General features: G+C 35.8%; 1 protein-coding gene across 2 annotated transcripts; it reads left to right on the top strand.

Annotated features, from left to right (window-relative positions):
• Positions 1-490: 490 nt before the first annotated feature.
• LOC140865783 (uncharacterized) lies at positions 491-4,224 on the top strand. Of its 2 annotated transcripts, XM_073270553.1 has the most exons (6): positions 491-583; positions 941-1,037; positions 1,133-1,219; positions 1,656-3,712; positions 3,756-3,821; positions 3,897-4,224. In XM_073270553.1, the coding sequence occupies exons 4-6, from the start codon at positions 2,003-2,005 to the stop codon at positions 4,068-4,070; spliced, it is 1,950 nt and encodes a 649-aa protein (XP_073126654.1). In that variant the 5' UTR covers positions 491-583; positions 941-1,037; positions 1,133-1,219; positions 1,656-2,002; the 3' UTR covers positions 4,071-4,224. The 2 variants fall into 2 exon arrangements, with proteins under 2 accessions (XP_073126654.1, XP_073126653.1); XM_073270552.1 differs by having other exon boundaries at positions 1,133-3,712.
• Positions 4,225-17,005: the final 12,781 nt, after the last annotated feature.

The following is a 17,005-nucleotide window of genomic DNA, read 5'->3' as shown; positions in this document are numbered from 1 at the left end:
TAATTGACCTTGTAAACTACCATTAGTGACAAATTCTATTGTTATTAAAAATATAAAACCAAGACACTATTTAAGTGGCATTTAAATTTGTCCTTATTATGATCATAAAAAGACATAAAAAAATTTCCTTAAAATGAAGTTTTCGTGACATTTTGGATTGCCTTTGTATATTTGATTCGAGGCACTACTAATGTCACTATGTCAGCTATGATATCTAGCAGTGACACAACAAATTGTCCCGAAGGCTAAGATAATATCAGAATAGATGATATTTATTAATTGTAAGCAACACGAAAAATTTAATGTCACTAAATATTTCGGGAAAAAACCGGATTTCGTTCCTCTAGTTTGGGATTTGTCCCAACTTGGTCCCTCTTCTTTTCCATGTGCCAAATTAGTCCTTCTACTTTCAAAACATGTCCGATTTTAGTCCCCGCAGTTTTTCCAGGCGTTATTATTGACGGGAATTCATCACATGCGCTGCACATGACATTTTCTCTACCAAAATTAGACTCAAAAACCCTAAACCCATTTCTCTTCTTCTCGACCTGTCTGGATTCCTCCCCGACCCACCACAAAACAAGTTCGATTGCGATCTTATTTTCTGCTCAAGATTTTTTTTAAATTTTTTAAATTGTTTTCTTCATTTATTTTTTGAGATCGTTTCCAGCAATATTTTGAACATGATTAAAGTTAGTTTGTATTCACTTGTGGCAGCATCTTTATATTAGTGTCAATGATATGCAAATGCGTTGAGAGATTAAATCTCATGTTACCTATTTATTTAATTTTAAAAAAAAAATTAGAGGAATTTAATTTTTTGTTTTAGAATCAAAAATTTTCTGATCGTATTATATATATATATATATATATATATATATATATAATATTGTTATCTTCTATTTCTTTTTTAACTTTCTCCATTATTGTGATTGTCCAGAAATTAGTCGCTGGATTCACGCTAATCGAAAGCGGTGGTGATTTATGGACTATGGCTATACGAAGTAAACATTCTTTGGAATTCACTCCACATTATGGTAATATTTATATTTGAAACTTTTTCACTTTTAGTTTTTGTCAGTTAGATTAAATTTTAAATAACTTTATTGATTGTGAATTCTTTTTTAAACAGGCTATATTGGAGAACCTACTTGTTTTACGATCAAATTATATTATAATGGTACAATGGAAACTAGTTTCCAGAAGAAATCATACAAAGGTGGGAGTGTTGAATTTTTTCGATTACGTTGATTTAGACAAGATAGGTTTGATTGAACTTTGGGGATATGCGGAGGAGGTCGGATGTACGGAGAAAGCTAAATTCAGATTTTGGCACAAATTTGGAAAAACATTGAATATTGGGAGATATTTGGACAATGACGAGACTGTTCTTGATATTATGAATCATATTCCTAGAAACTTTGAAGTAGAAATTTATATAGAACATGTTGATTGCGTTACAATTAATCAGATAGATGCGACTGTTGGTTTAGAGAAAACAGGACTTGACTTAGTGATAAGTGGTAGCCAGAGTGAGGATGATATTAGTTCAAACAATGATGAAGATACAGATGAATTTTGTGAAAGTGAGTTTGACTTTGAGGAAGACGATCAATTGTTTGACAATTTTGTTGATACGAGCATTCAAATTTCAGAGAAGGAAAATTTAGGAACTCGAGAAGATATTTCTATTGAGTTGCTGTCAAGAATGCAACAAGATGAAGGAGACGATGATTGTGCAAATAGTGGTGATATGGGAAGTGCTACTGATTCAGAAGATGATGATTCAAACAGATTTCTAGCTTATGACCCAAATGTAGATTCAAAAAATCCTGATTTGAAGCTTGGTATGATATTCAGTTCGAAAAAAGAGGCAAAGTTTGCTATCGAAAGTCATTGTATAAGACGAGGGATGATGATAAAGTTTGTGAAGAATGATAAGAGCAGGCTATGAGTTCGGTGCAGAAATGAAGGTTGTGGATGGGCTATTCTTGTGTCAACAATGAATAAAGATTCTTGTTGGCAAGTAAAGAAATTTGAATCTGAGCACAATAATTGTTATTGGAATTATAAAAATAAAACCATCTACTCAAGTTGGTTGGCCAAAACCTTTGCGAAGAAATTCAAATCAAATTCTAAGTTGGGGACTAAAGAGTTCAGGCAAGAGCTATGCGATACTTTGAAGACAAGTATTACAAAGAAACAAGCTTATCTTGCAAAGGGAAAATCACTTAAGATAGTGGAAGGCAGTATAGAAGAACAATTTAGCAGGATAAGAAATTATTGTGCTGAATTAAAGAGGTCTGATGAAGGTGCTTCAGTGATTCTAAAGTTGACAGAAGATGATGTTAGTCCAAGATTTCAAAGACTTTATGTTTGTTTTTCTGCTTGCAAAGAAGGTTTTAAAGAGGGATGTAGGCCTGCGGTTGGTGTGGATGGTTGTTTTCTAAAGAGCAATAATGGGGGGCAGTTATTATCAGCAGTTGGGCTAGATCCAAACAATAACATATTCCCTATTGCTTATGCCATGGTTGAAAGAGAGACGAAAGACAGTTGGATATGGTTTTTACAACTTTTGGACAATGATATTGTTTTTGAGGATCAACATGCTTGGACATTCATGTCTGACAATAAAAAAGGCTTGGTTCCTGCCTTTGAGCAATTGTTTCCAAATGCTGAGAATAGATTCTGTGTTAGGCACCTCCATAGCAACATGAAACACGATGGCTTTAGAGGTGTAGCGATTAAGAATGCTCTTTGGGCCGCTGCGAGAGCAACAAGAGTTGAAGTATTCAATAAACGAATGGAACAGTTGAAGAAAATTGATGAAAATGCCTACAAGTGGTTGGCGAAAAAACCTGAACATCACTGGTCCAAGTCATATTTCAGCACTGTTCCAAAATATGACATACTTCTTAACAATATGTGTGAATGCTTCAACAGCTTCATATTGGATGCAAGAGAAAAACCTATCATTCCGATGTTCAAAGCAATAAGAAATTTGTTGATGGTTAGATTTCAAAAGAACAGGGCAAAGGCTGAGAAATGGAATGGTGTAATATGTCCCAAAATTAAGGCCGTGTTGTCAAAATATTATTTGGAAGCATCTGGATATAGTCTCATGATGTCTGACGAGACACACTATCATATCTCGGGGCCAGACCAACAACACTCTGTGGACCTATCGAGGATGACTTGCAGTTGTCGAAAATGGGATTTGACAGGAATTCCTTGCTCGCATGCCATCTGTGCTATTTGGTGCAACAGAAAAGATCCAGAATCTTATGTACATCGTTATTACAGTGTCGAGACGTACAAACGAAGTTATTCGAGACCAATCATGCCCACTAATGGACCAGATTTGTGGCCTGCATGTCATTTAACCCCTCCGTTGCCACCGTTGTTTAAAGAAAAAGTTGGGAGGCCAGCAAAATTGAGAAGGCGGGATCCAGATGAATTACCGGCTTTGAACCAAACAAAGCTAAAAGGTTTGAAACGAAATAACAAATGCAGGAGTTGTGGCGAGATTGGTCATAATCAGAGGAGTTGCAAGAGACCTAAATCTAGTGATGTAGATGTAGCGGCGCACCAAAATGAAGGGATAGAACATGAATCAGCACCTCAAGAATGTAATGAAATGGAAATAGGTCTAGCTACACAATGCAGCAGCACGATATCAGATGCAGGTGGAAGAATCCTTCCCACCAAGAAGGTAGCACATGATGAGTTTTTTAAATCTACATTATTGTTTACAGGTTAAACGTAAGAGTGCAAGTGGACTAAAGATTAAAAACAATTCTACCACTATATCATCAGTCCATGTAAGTGAAATGAATTGTCTATGATTTTTTTGTTCTTGTCGGATACATTTTAGTTTTGTAAATTTTATGTTTTAGGTTAATCACATATTCAACAAACCAGATCATGTAATTGTCAAAGGTGGAAAGAACTTTGTGACGGTAGCGGGACTACGAGCTTCATTAACTGACCAAGAAAAAAAAAACACAAGCATATTCATCAAGAGTTGCAAAGGAGAAGAGTGCCTCTTCATCAATGAAAGCATCCACTAACAAGTAGTAATATTTTAATTGTTATAAGTTTGTTATGGGTATGTTGGATTTATTATCGTCATTTTTGTTACTCAATGGGATGTGACGATCTTCTTGTTATTTGGGTAGGACAACTTTTTATTGGTGGATATCAATATGGTCATTTTGGCATGTGGTGATGTTTTTTTTTTTTTCTTTTTTGGACAAAATTTTGTTGGTGAATTTTATGTTTTATGTTATGGTGCATATTAATATTGCTAATGAAGGTCATCATTTTTCAAATCATATTATATATCTCTACTCTAATATTTTTTTTAAAATATAAACATATTATTATCTATATTAAAGGAACAACGTGATGAATTAAAAGATAAAAGGCTTCCAAGGAAACGTAAATACCTATAGATTTGGCACAATGAACTCATCATTGTGTTTATCACAATATTGTATACCTTTTATTTTATATTTGTTAATATAAAGATATTATCTAAAACAACGCACGACATGATGATTGTAAAAGTAAAAAAATTCAAATGAAATATAAACAATTGTATGTTAATACAAATGGCCAGTAGTAATAGCAAATCTAATCTATCAAGTGCAAAAGAGTCAAATATACCATTTATCTCTTCAGATATTTCTGCAACTCTTAGCGTGTGATTGCGATTCTCAAGTGTTAAATTTTATTGGGCATCTAATAACTCGGCTATTTTTCAGATTTTGTTATTGAACAGTTGAACTTGAACCACAACCAGAAGTTGGAAAATTCTTGCCACCAGTGGGAAATTAAGCATTTGGAGGTTGTTTCTCCATATATATATCCCAAAAGCTTTCAATGCTTCTTTCTTGCTCCAAATGGCTTACCATTTACGCAAATTAACCCGCGTCTCATTAATAAGCACATCCAAAAAAGGAGTTAGTAAGTTGCAGATTTAATACACCAATCGATCCTACAACATTATGAGAGCCAAACTACCAGCAAAGTCTTGTAATAGAAGAGAAGAAAAAAATTGAATTAAAAGAAACAACAGTTTTATCTACATTACTTCATTCAATTTTTACGTAAAATTAGATATATTTGTAGAAGGACATACAAAGCCTGATGTGAACGAGTAGCAAAGCAAGTCGCGAACGAACCTGTTAGGTGGTGAGTTGGCGAGGACGTATCGTTGCTGGAAACGTGTAATCCACCCTAAAATTGTCGAATTCTAATGTATATTTGAGCATTTACAGCTTTCATTTGGGCGAATATGGGAGGAATCGTGACAAATCGAGAAGAGGATAGATGAGTTTAGGATGCTTGAATCTAATTTTGGGATAAAAAATGTCATGCGCAGAGCATGTGATGAATTCCCGTCAATAATAACGCCTGGACAAACGGCGGGGATGAAAATGGGACATGTTTTGAAAGGTGGGGGACTAATTTGGCACATGGAAAAGAAGAGGGACCAAGTTGGGACAAAGCCCAAACTAGAGGGACGAAATCAGGTTTTTTCCCAAATATTTCATATAAAAACATTTATGTGTGTGTTTAAAGACATTTTTCTTCTAGATATGAACCAAAGTGTTAGATTTGTAATGACAAAAAGTAAAAATAGAGCGTAAATATCATCTTATATTTTTCAATATATATACAAAAGAAACTATAATTTAATGATATTATATTAAATTTTTATGGTTTTGAAGTGTGGATTTCTTTAAAAATAAAAACTGAAATGAGTTTTACTATTTAGTAACTATTTTTTTAGAGAAACTAAAAGTATTTTGCATTTAATAAAGAAAACTGAAACACAAAATTACAAAATACTTTGTAGTTTGCTCTTATAAATGAAAATATTTTCATTGAAAATAGCTTTTTTTTAATTTTATTTAAAAGTTATTACTTAAATCTACGTGAGTGCATGACCCTGGATAAATTTTCTTGAACATGCACAATAATTTTCATTTATTAAACATGAAATAATTTTGCAACATGTGTGTCAATGACACACATTATGAATAAGAAGTAAACAAAAACAATCAAATTAAAGCTACGGATACAAGAAACAGTACACCCGTAAAACATGCATTTAGGTAATTATGGCAGATTTCCCCCTGTTGTCTTTTCTGGTAGTGTATTTACCCCTGTAGTCTCAGTAGGTAACGTGGACAGATCTCCTAATGTATTTTCTACTGGTAGTGTAGTCCCAGTAGGTAATGTGGGCAGATCTCCTAATGTACTCACTAATGGTAGTGAATTCTCCCCTGTAACTCTTGTAGTCCAAGCAGGTAACGTGGGCAGATTTTGTAACAGTTTACGTGATCCAGCTTGGCTAGTGTGTACATTAGCGAATGATACTAAAAAAATTAGAGATACAATTAGAAGATGGAAATTATTGAGGGCTGCCATAATGTTTTAGTTGAAATGTGAGGGAAGCTTTTAATTTTAATTGATTCGTGGTGTAAATGTTCACAAGCCTATATATATATATATAGGCTTCCAAATGATATCAAAGTCGACAGATGTGCATGGGTGGTTAACATGTTCTTCTTATATTATTAATTAATATTATATCGTACGTGTGGATCATCACCTCTTTGTTAACCTTATGAGATTGAAGCTAGCTCTTAATATATGGTAGATTTCAACCTAGCATATGGGTAATATCTCAATGATAAATCTAATGTTTCATGATTTGCCACGTCAATAATATATAATTAATTACGCTTATGTGTAAAAATACGAACCGTTGGATGCATGATTTGTGTATTACTCATATACTAGGATCTCATCTATTATATATATATTCTCTCGTTGGCAAAATTAGCAATTTCAACTTCCTATGAGATGGCCTATTTTCGCTTTTGGTCTTGTTATATATAAAACCGGCAAAGTTTTATCTTAATTTAACAAATTGGTCATTCATTCGTTTGTGTTTTTTTCTTTCTTTCATTGATCAGTCATTTTTAATTGGAGTAATGAATACCACATGCGCATTAATTCTAGCATTTCAGGGCCGAAAGTTAAAAAGAATAAAACAAACTTATGTCACTACGAGCAAACTTCGACAATTTACAGGACACGAAACGCAAAATAAACAACTTGTATGATCATTTTTGCAATTTTTCGAATATTGTTCTATTCATTTTGCGTTGAATGGTTTGAGTATTTAATTAATAGTGCATGGATCATTTCTAAAATTTTATATCATAATGTGTCAAATGATCTAATTAATTAATAGTACCCGCGTCATTGTAAATTAATCGGTTGTTGTCTAACATGTGCAAAGAATAACAAGATATCTGAAAGTTGCAAGTTGAGTTACTTTAATCGAATCCATATTCTTGAAATTTCTCATTTATTATGGTAATTTTTCATGATTCATACTAGATGTATACACTTTAATTAGTATGACATTTTTCTTTTTGGAGGGTAATAGACAATAAAATAAAATAGATATACTTATTGGATTCAAACGTACCTTAATTAATTTATTATGCAAATTGTAAGTATAAATGTAACCTAAAAAGTACATCCATAATTTTCCATTTCCATTTGGTGTGAACATGTAGGTAGTTGAGATTTCATTATTTTCTAGCATATCATTGAAGTTTTAAATAATTTTAACAAAAAATAACATTAAAAATTCTTGTGACAAAAAATAACATTAAAATTCATTGGACAATTCAATTGTCATTCTGTAGTTTAATTTTAAAATTCAATCAATCAGTCGATTTTTTGAATCCCATGTGACCTCCAGCTCATTGCAATCATTAATATCAAATTAAAAATAAAACAAGTTTTTGAGACGTAAAATTTTTAATAATGATTTGAAAAATTGTTAATGGGCTTTGTTTATTAATTCAAATTTTCCTCCAACCGAATAAGTGTATCATATGTCGTATCGAAATTATTATATAATAAAATTTTATATTAATATTATACCGAAAATTTCCATATACCAAATTTTTTTATACATATAGATGCATACCTCTTATATCGAAATTTTACCGTATACTGAGTTTTCGTTACGGTAATGATATATACCGTTTTATATCGAAAAAACTTTTTATTTTTAAATTTTTATAATTTATTGTTTAAAAATATAATATATTTTAATCTATATTTTGTTTCGACATTTTGACATATACTGAAATTTTTAGATTGCATACCGTTATCGTATCGATCTAGAAATTTGGCATCGTAACCGTACCGAAATAATCGGTATACCGAAAATTCTATATTTTTTCGGTACAATAACCCCAACATTTCAAAAATTCGTTTTTTTTTCAGATGTAATTGAAACATTGGGAAACTAAGGAACAGATCCATGATTTATGTTTGGAACCGCAGTCCCATACAAAATTAATTATTATATATTTTTATTTAACTTTCAGTAACCATAATACAATATATATGTAGTGACCCTTACCCGGATCACCTACTAACAGAACTTAGGCATGCAATTAACTTAATTAATCAGATATCAGAATAAAACTGCGGAAACCATAAACATTATACAATTCCAAGTAAAGGAATCTGTAATTTATCCAAATAATATACAACCAAATCGAATAGCTGTATCAACCTCAAAACAACAGAAATAAAACCTAGACGAAGCTCCAGCTGGTCAACCACTGACTAGCCCCTCCTGGATCCACCCGCCTCGTCCAATCGCAAACCTGCCCCATGGAATAGGATGTCCAGAAATACAGAGTACAAGACGTGAGCATAAGACGCTCAGTACGAGAGTATGAGTATACATGCATGCAAAGTGAACTCCCTATAAACTCGAGGTCAAGGATCAGATAACAGAGACAGACCGGGCCCTGGTATGTAGCACGCTGTGCCGTCGCTTCAGGAGGTGGCTCCCATACCATAATACCAGTGGATTTACCGGACCCAAAGCCATGGAAGTCCATCCACTAACAGGATAGGGTACAACCCTACTAACAGACATCTCGAAGGAGATAGCTCAGTATGCAAATAAATGCAGCATAAATCAATGACATATAAACCATGCAGTCACATAATACATGCATACTCAGTCAGGATATCTCGAACAGTACTTCTGTTGGAGAACCGTCGATCAGATAAATCAGAATTGATACCCGGTGCAGCGGAAGTTTAAAAATTTTATATGGAACGATTCCATAATGGGTATCAAAACTTTACGATTAAATTGTGTGTGTAAAAATTAAATAACAATTATAAATTTTTACCTCCAATCTCGAAACGAGATTATCGACACCAACAGATTACTCTGCTCCTGTTGTATCTCCCAGGAACTGATGGAAGAACTGTTCTTCAATCAGGTCCACGAACAGAGATTTAATCCCTCTGATAGATTGCACTAGAAAATCTATCAGAAGTTTCTACGAAGAGAATTAACGAATTTGATCCGTTAAACCATACTGCAAATTCAAAATTCACAGGCTGGATTTTCCCGGCAGAGAGAGGAAGGGGGGGCGGCCACTTTTAATAAAAACAACTAGGGTTTTTCGAAAATTGTGAGCCTCTGTTGTGTAATTTCTGTACTGCAATAACTTATTTATAATGTGGGCTGCTAACAGCTTAGGGCCCATTAGTCATAAGTTCAAGCCTGACAAGCAAAGCCCGCATGTTCAGAAATTAATATAAAATTCATCGTGACTCAGATTGATAAACCAATTCTACCAATGTTCACAGAAACCATTTCTGCATCTTTTAGAGTCAAGATAAATTTTCTGAATCCGAATTCAGTGATTTCCAAAAATGCCCATCCCTATTTCATTTTAGGAAATCTTACTCCTCTACTCTTAAATAAGAAGTCCCACTTCTTTGTTCATTAAATTTAACTCTTTAAATTTAACTATCTCAACGGGGATTAAAAATCCATTACTCTATGTGACCCTCAATGGTTCAGGGATACAGCTAGCCGTGGGCTCACAACTCCTTGTGACTCGGAACAACAATTTCCGACTTGCCCATCGAATCATGGTAAGAGCGCCTAGCAACATCGCCCCATGATTCCCTAGGTATCACTGATAGTGCCTGCAAGAACCAATAGATTTTGGTTAGCGTACAGTACGGTCCCTTCATCCATATATCCCGATCGAATCAACAACCATTGGTAAATCGAGAGTCGTTCGAGATTCGATAACTATGCAATGCATCTTGAAGATCAAATAGTGACATCGCATGTGCTACTAAGAAACCATTTCTTAAAACACATCATGTACTCTGGCCAAAGATTCGTCACACTAATATGTCCTCAGATTGCATAGGATATCCACACTCGCAAGTATGTGGTGAATCCTTGACAACAAAGCATCGACTCCTATATGTGTTGTAACTGTACCCAATCCCAACACCTGATGACCCCAATAGAGTCGGTAAACGAGTCAAAGTACAGTACTAGCATATAGAGTCTCAATGATGTTTCAAGTAGTAAGGACTAATGGTGTACAACCAAAACCGCGGACTTCATCCACTCGATAAGTGATAACCACTTGGAAAGTCCGGATAGGGTAGTTCAATCATTCATCGTATGAATATCCATTTTCATGCTTTGAACATCTCTATGTTTCATACCAATGAAACGTGGTACTCGGCATCGCAAATGCTAATCTCAATCTCGAGCGATCCTTATCCTTATTAACGGACGGCTCAATCGACTAGGAACCATTTAGAATATACAGTGACTATAAGATGTGTTTCATGATATACACTATAGTATATTCAAGGTCTTTATCAAAACAACAATAGTATATCACAATATAACAATATGAAGAAAGATAAAGTAATTGCCATTAATAAAAGTGTAAATTATATTAAACAAAACATTGTTTATACAAAGAGTCATCAAAGCCCTTAGCCACAAGTTGGCTCACCGGGTACCCACTCTTTCAATCTCCCACTTGCCCTAAAGCCAACTAGTCATACTACGTAGACCCATTGCTTCGCGATGTTTGCCAAATAATGGTCCTGGCAAGGGCTTAGTAAGTGGATCAACGATATTGTCTGCAGAGGCCACTCTTTCGACAGTGATGTCTCCTCTTTTCACGATCTCCCGGATGATGTGGTATTTCCTCAGTACGTGTTTGGATCTTTGATGAGACCTTGGTTCCTTTGCCTGAGCAACGGCACCCGTGTTGTCACAGTACACCGGGACTGGACCAACAACTTCAGGAATGACGCCCAACTCTTGGACGAAATTCCTCATCCAAACGGCCTCTTTAGCAGCAGCTGATGCTGCAATGTATTCTGCCTCAGTGGTGGAATCCGCTGTGGTGTCCTGCTTGGAACTCTTCCAAGAGACAGCACCGCCATTGAGCATGAACACAAATCCAGAGGTTGACTTCGAGTCATCCACGTCACTTTGGAAGCTAGAGTCGGTATAGCCTTCCAATTTCAGTTCTCTTCCTCCATATACCATGAACATATTCTTAGTCCTTCGTAAGTACTTAAGAATGTCCTTCACGGCTTTCCAATGCATTTGACCGGGATTAGCTTGATATCTACTCGTGACACTCAGAGCAAATGCTACATCCGGTCTGGTAGATATCATCCCATACATGATACTACCTATGGCTGACGCATATGGTACATGTGTCATTTTCTCTATCTCTTCAGCAGTCTTGGGACACATAGACTTGGATAGAGAAACTCCATGACACATAGGTAGATGTCCTCTCTTGGACCCATCCATTGAAAACCTTTTCAATATGGTTTCGATGTAAGTAGCTGGAGTAAGTCCTATCATTCTCTTAGATCTATCTCTATAGATCTGTATCCCTAGAATATAGGATGACTCACCCAAATCCTTCATCGAGAATCTACCTGATAACCATATCTTTGTTGACTGCAACATCCCTACGTCATTCCCAATGAGTAGGATGTCATCAACATAAAGTACTAAGAATGTCACAGCATCCTTAACTACTTTCTTGTACACGCATGGTTCCTCCGGGTTCTTGATGAAACCAAAATCCTTTATTGTTTCATCAAATTTCTGGTTCCAACTTCTTGATGCTTGTTTGAGACCATAGATCGATCTCTGAAGCTTGCATACCTTATGCTCGCTTCCCATGGATGTTTATCCCTCAGGCTGCGTCATATAGATCTCTTCCTTAATGTTTCCATTAAGAAATGCAGTTTTCACATCCATTTGCCATATCTCATAGTCATACCAAGCAGCTATGGCAATAAGGATTCTTATGGACTTGAACATTGCAACTGGTGAAAAGGTTTCATCATAGTCAACTCCTTGTCTTTGAGTATAACCTTTCGCCACCAATCGCGCCTTGTAGGTCAATACCTTACCATCAGGCCCAAGCTTTCTCTTGTAGATCCATTTACACCCTATTGGAACAATTCCATCGGGAGGATCTACTAAAGACCAAACTTGGTTTGTATGCATCGAATCTATTTCCGACTGCATAGCTTTAAGCCATAAATTTGAATCCGCATCAGAAATTGCTTCCTTGAAGTTTCTTGGATCACATCCAACGTCGGGTTCATCTTGATCCCCTTCAAGAAGAAGACCATATCGAATAGGAGGTCTAGAAGTCCTCTCGGATCTTCTAGGTATAGGCGTGTCTATCAATGGTTCCTGAGGTGTAGGATCATTATTTTGTATTTCGGGTTCTTCTCGAATTTCTTCGAGTTCCATCATCTCGCCTTTCTTATCCAATAAGAACTCCTTCTCCAAGAAGGTGGCATTCCTTGAAACAAACACCTTTGTTTCAGCAGGATGATAGAAATAATATCCGATTGAATTCTTCGGATACCCTACAAAATAACATAAGGTGGATCGACTATCCAACTTATCTCCCACTGTCTGCTTCACGTAAGCAGGACATCCCCAAATCCTCAAGTACGAATACTTAGGAGCTTTGCCATTCCATAACTCGTATGGTGTTTTGTCCACTGCTTTGGTGTGGACGTTGTTCAACAACAACACCGTCGTTTCAAGCGCATAGCCCCAAAACGAAGGTGGAAGCTCAGTGAAGCTCATCATGGATCGAACCATGTCCAACAAAGTTCGATTATGACGCTCCGATACACCATTCAGCTGTGGTGTCATAGGAGGAGTCCACTGAGAGAGAATCTCATTCTCTTTCAGATAGTCCAAAAACTCGGTACTTAAGTATTCTCCACCTCGATCCGATCAAAGTGCTTTAATACTTTTACCTAGCTTGTTTTCTACTTCAGCCTTGAATTCTTTGAACTTTTCAAATGCTTCAGACTTATATTTCATTAAATATAAATACCCATACCTCGAATAATCATCAGTAAAGGTAATGAAGTAGTTGTGGCCAAATTGAGTACCAATTCTAAATGGACCACAAACATCTGTATGGATCAAATCCAACAAATTTTGACTACGCTCAGGTTTCCCCTTAAATGGAGATTTAGTCATTTTTCCTTTCAGGCAGGATTCACAAGTAGGTAAAGAGTTAATATCAGACATATCAAACATGCCCTCTCCCACTAGCTTGTTCATCCTCCTTGAGGAAATATGACCTAGCCTAGCATGCCAAAGGTTTGCCGGGTTTTGACTATCGATTTTCCTTTTGTTTGTTGTTACCGGTTTATCAACATAATTTATTGGAACGTCTTTTAATTTTAAGTTATATAGATCGTTTTCAAGTTGTCCATTTCCAATCAAACATTCATTCTTGTAAATATTGCAAATTCCATTCACAAAATTGCAAGAAAAACCATCTCTATCAAGCATAGAAACAGAAATAATGTTTTTAATCAAATCTGGAACAAATAAAACGTCTCTCAAAAGTAACTTAAAATCGTTCTGCAAAATTAAATAAACGTCTCCTACAGCTTTGGCTTCAACTCTAGAACCATTTCCGAGCCTCAGCTGGGTCTCACCCATTCTAAGCTTGCGACTTCTTGTCATCACCTGCAAATCATTGCAAATGTGAGATCCACATCCGGTATCCAATACCCAAGAAGTAGTATTAAGTGAAACATTTATTTCAATATAGAACATACCCTTCGCAGTTCGCAACTGCTCTAGATATTCCTTGCAGTTACGTTTCCAATGACCGGGTTTCTTGCAGTAATGGCAAACATCCTTGGACTTTTCCATGTTTGAAGCCTTTGTCTTGTACTTCTTCTCGGGTTCGGTTTTCTTGGGTGGGGCAGAACGTTTCTTACCCTTTGTACTTGGCCCCTTCTTAGCAGAAAAAGAGGAGCCCACCAAGAAAGCCGGTTTATCCTTCTTTAAAGTGGCTTCATATGTTACAAGCATATTGACCATCTCTTCAAGGGAGACCTCTATCTTGTTCATATTGAAATTCACCACAAATCCGTCAAACGAAGAAGGAAGAGATAGAAGTAATAAGTCCACGTTGAGTTCATGCTCCAACACCAAATCAAGCGTTACCAACTTCTGTATGAGCCAAATCACTCGTACCCCATGATCACGGACCGAAGTCCCTTCACGCATGCGACACGTCATTAGCTCTTTTACAGTAGCGAACCTTTCAGCTCTCGATTGAGCCCCAAAAAGTTTCTTGAGTTGTACGTGAATGTCAGCAGCATTCACGGTGTCCTCAAATCGCCTCTGGAGTTCATCAGACATCGAGGCTTGCATATAGCATTTGGCCTTGATATCATGGTCCCACCATGTATCAAGTTTGGCCAACTCTTCCGGACTTATGTCAGCTGGTGCTTCCTTCGGAGGAGATTTTTCTAACACGTAGAGCATCTTCTCCGAGGTTAAGACAATCTTCAACTTACGGAACCATTCCGTATAGTTTGCGCCAGTCAGTTTATTTTGTTCGAGGATAGAGAATAGTGGATTGCGCGAATTCATCTTTATGAAATACTGAAAAGAAACAGACAATTATCAGTGATTGTTTAATTAATTTACTAAGAAATAAAATAGGCAAAATTTATTTTATGAATCTCACTCCCACTATTTTAACGATTTCACTACCCTCTAGTGAAAACGGGAAACTGTTTTCCTTAGTGGGAACATGGAGTCCAATTGACAAACTATGGTCCCGAATAATATCAGCCAACCATAATTTTCAAAAGGTAGAGCCCAATTGCTTCCAAAGCAACCTCCACGTTTTTACCTCATATCCAATAAGGGCCCAATAATATGACGCCGTTTATTGTGACATGTCAAGATGACCCATCAATATTAAGTTGTGATGGACAGTCGCCATGTGGATCCCCCAATAATATGAGCCGATCCCATGGGAGTTCCACCCAACTTACAACATTTGTCGATCCAATGTACAGCTTTCCGACGAACGGGCCCCCCCAATAATTTGAGTCGGACCGTATCCGCGGGTAGCATCTCATACATTGATCGTTGATGGAAGGTAGGAACATTTAAACAATATTTAAATTTCCTTTATTTATCTTGATATCAATTTTAAATCATATTTAAAATGAGGGATTTTAATTTTGAAAATTTGTCTCATCATTTATAATTTGTATGCTTGCCGGATTCATACAATTTAGTCTAAAATATGCATACAACGATAATATCATATATTATATAGGATGATCGATTCCATTTCTTATCGACCCGTGGTTGCCAATCACGAGTCTTAGTCCAATCCTAGGTAATATGCAGGTATGCAATGCAATCCTATTACATTGAGCTTCCAATTTACATTTCTTCTGTCTTTATTGTCTGCTGGGCCCACCTCCATCTTCAAATCTTCATCTCCCACTAAGTCTAATGTATTTACAATAAATAACTATGACAAGTAGGGGATACATTTTAAGGGGTGGGAACGGGCCATAAACCAGGCCCACTTTTATTACATATGACAACTCATATTGGGCCATAAACCAGGCCCATTAATAAATCCAATAACAATAAAAACAAATGTAAATTCCTAACATACACCTACAAAATTGGTCATGGCAATCGATCATCCTTATCCAATAATATTTAATTCAAAATTAATTTATTGGATAACATGCAATGGCAATTTAAATTAAAAGGATAAAATCATATTCCATATATAAAATCTTATTTTACATACAAAATCATATTTTATCTTTTTATCAAATAAAATCATATTTTACATATAAAATCCAATTTTATACATAAAATCATATTTTACTCAATATTTCCATAAGATCATATCTTATCATCAATTGTACCAAAAATAATTAATTTCATAAAATCTGATTTAACGGATAAAATCTATAAATTTTCCAAAAATTCAAATTTATCCAAAAATCAATTTTAAAATTTTCGGACTCGAACAATTCGATCCGACGCCTCGTGGACCAATCAAAAACAATTTTCGTTCGGACCAAAAATAGAATTTTAACATATTAAAATTTTAATTTTAAAATTAAAAATTAATTTTCGCGGGCCGCCCGGGACGCTCCCAGGCTGCCCGCGCCCCAAAGGGGCTCGGGCCGGGCAGCCCGTCGCTGCCCCTAGGGCAGCGACCCTCGCTGCCCGTGTTTTGCCCGAAAAATTTTATTTTTAAAAAAAATTTATTTTGTTTCAAAAACCGAGGCTTAAAAATTTTTGTACAATCGATTAATTTAATCGCTTGATCTGAGCAACCTGTCTATGATACCACTGTTGGAGAACCGTCGATCAGATCAATCAAAATTGATACCCGGTGCAGCGAAAGTTTAAAAATTTTATATGAAACGATTCCATAATGGGTATCAAAACTTTACGATTAAATTGTGTGTGTAAAAATTAAATAACAATTATAAATTTTTACCTCCAATCTCGAAACGAGATTATCGACACCAACAGATTACTCTGCTCTTGTTGTATCTCCCAGGAACTGATGGACGAACTGTTCTTCAATCAGGTCCACGAACAGAGATTTAATCCCTCTGATAGATTGCACTAGAAAATCTATCAGAAGTTTCTACGAAGAGAATTAACGAATTTGATCCGTTAAACCAGACTGCAAATTCAAAATTCACAGGCTGGATTTTCCCGACAGAGAGAGGAAGGGGGGGGGGGGCGGCCACT

This window comes from Henckelia pumila, chromosome 4, assembly GCF_033568475.1.
Source record: "Henckelia pumila isolate YLH828 chromosome 4, ASM3356847v2, whole genome shotgun sequence".
NCBI classification, from domain to species: domain Eukaryota; kingdom Viridiplantae; phylum Streptophyta; class Magnoliopsida; order Lamiales; family Gesneriaceae; genus Henckelia; species Henckelia pumila.
Note: the sequence above shows the minus strand (reverse complement) of the source record. Positions and strands in the feature narration are given on the sequence as shown.

Coding starts and splice junctions, on each gene's coding strand:
- LOC140865783 (XM_073270553.1), top strand. CDS start 2,003: ATGAATAAAGATTCTTGTTGGCAAGTAAAGAAATTTGAATCTGAGCAC. Junction 3,713..3,755: donor GAATCCTTCCCACCAAGAAG/GTAGCACATGAT, acceptor TATTGTTTACAG/GTTAAACGTAAGAGTGCAAG. Junction 3,822..3,896: donor CCACTATATCATCAGTCCAT/GTAAGTGAAATG, acceptor TTTATGTTTTAG/GTTAATCACATATTCAACAA.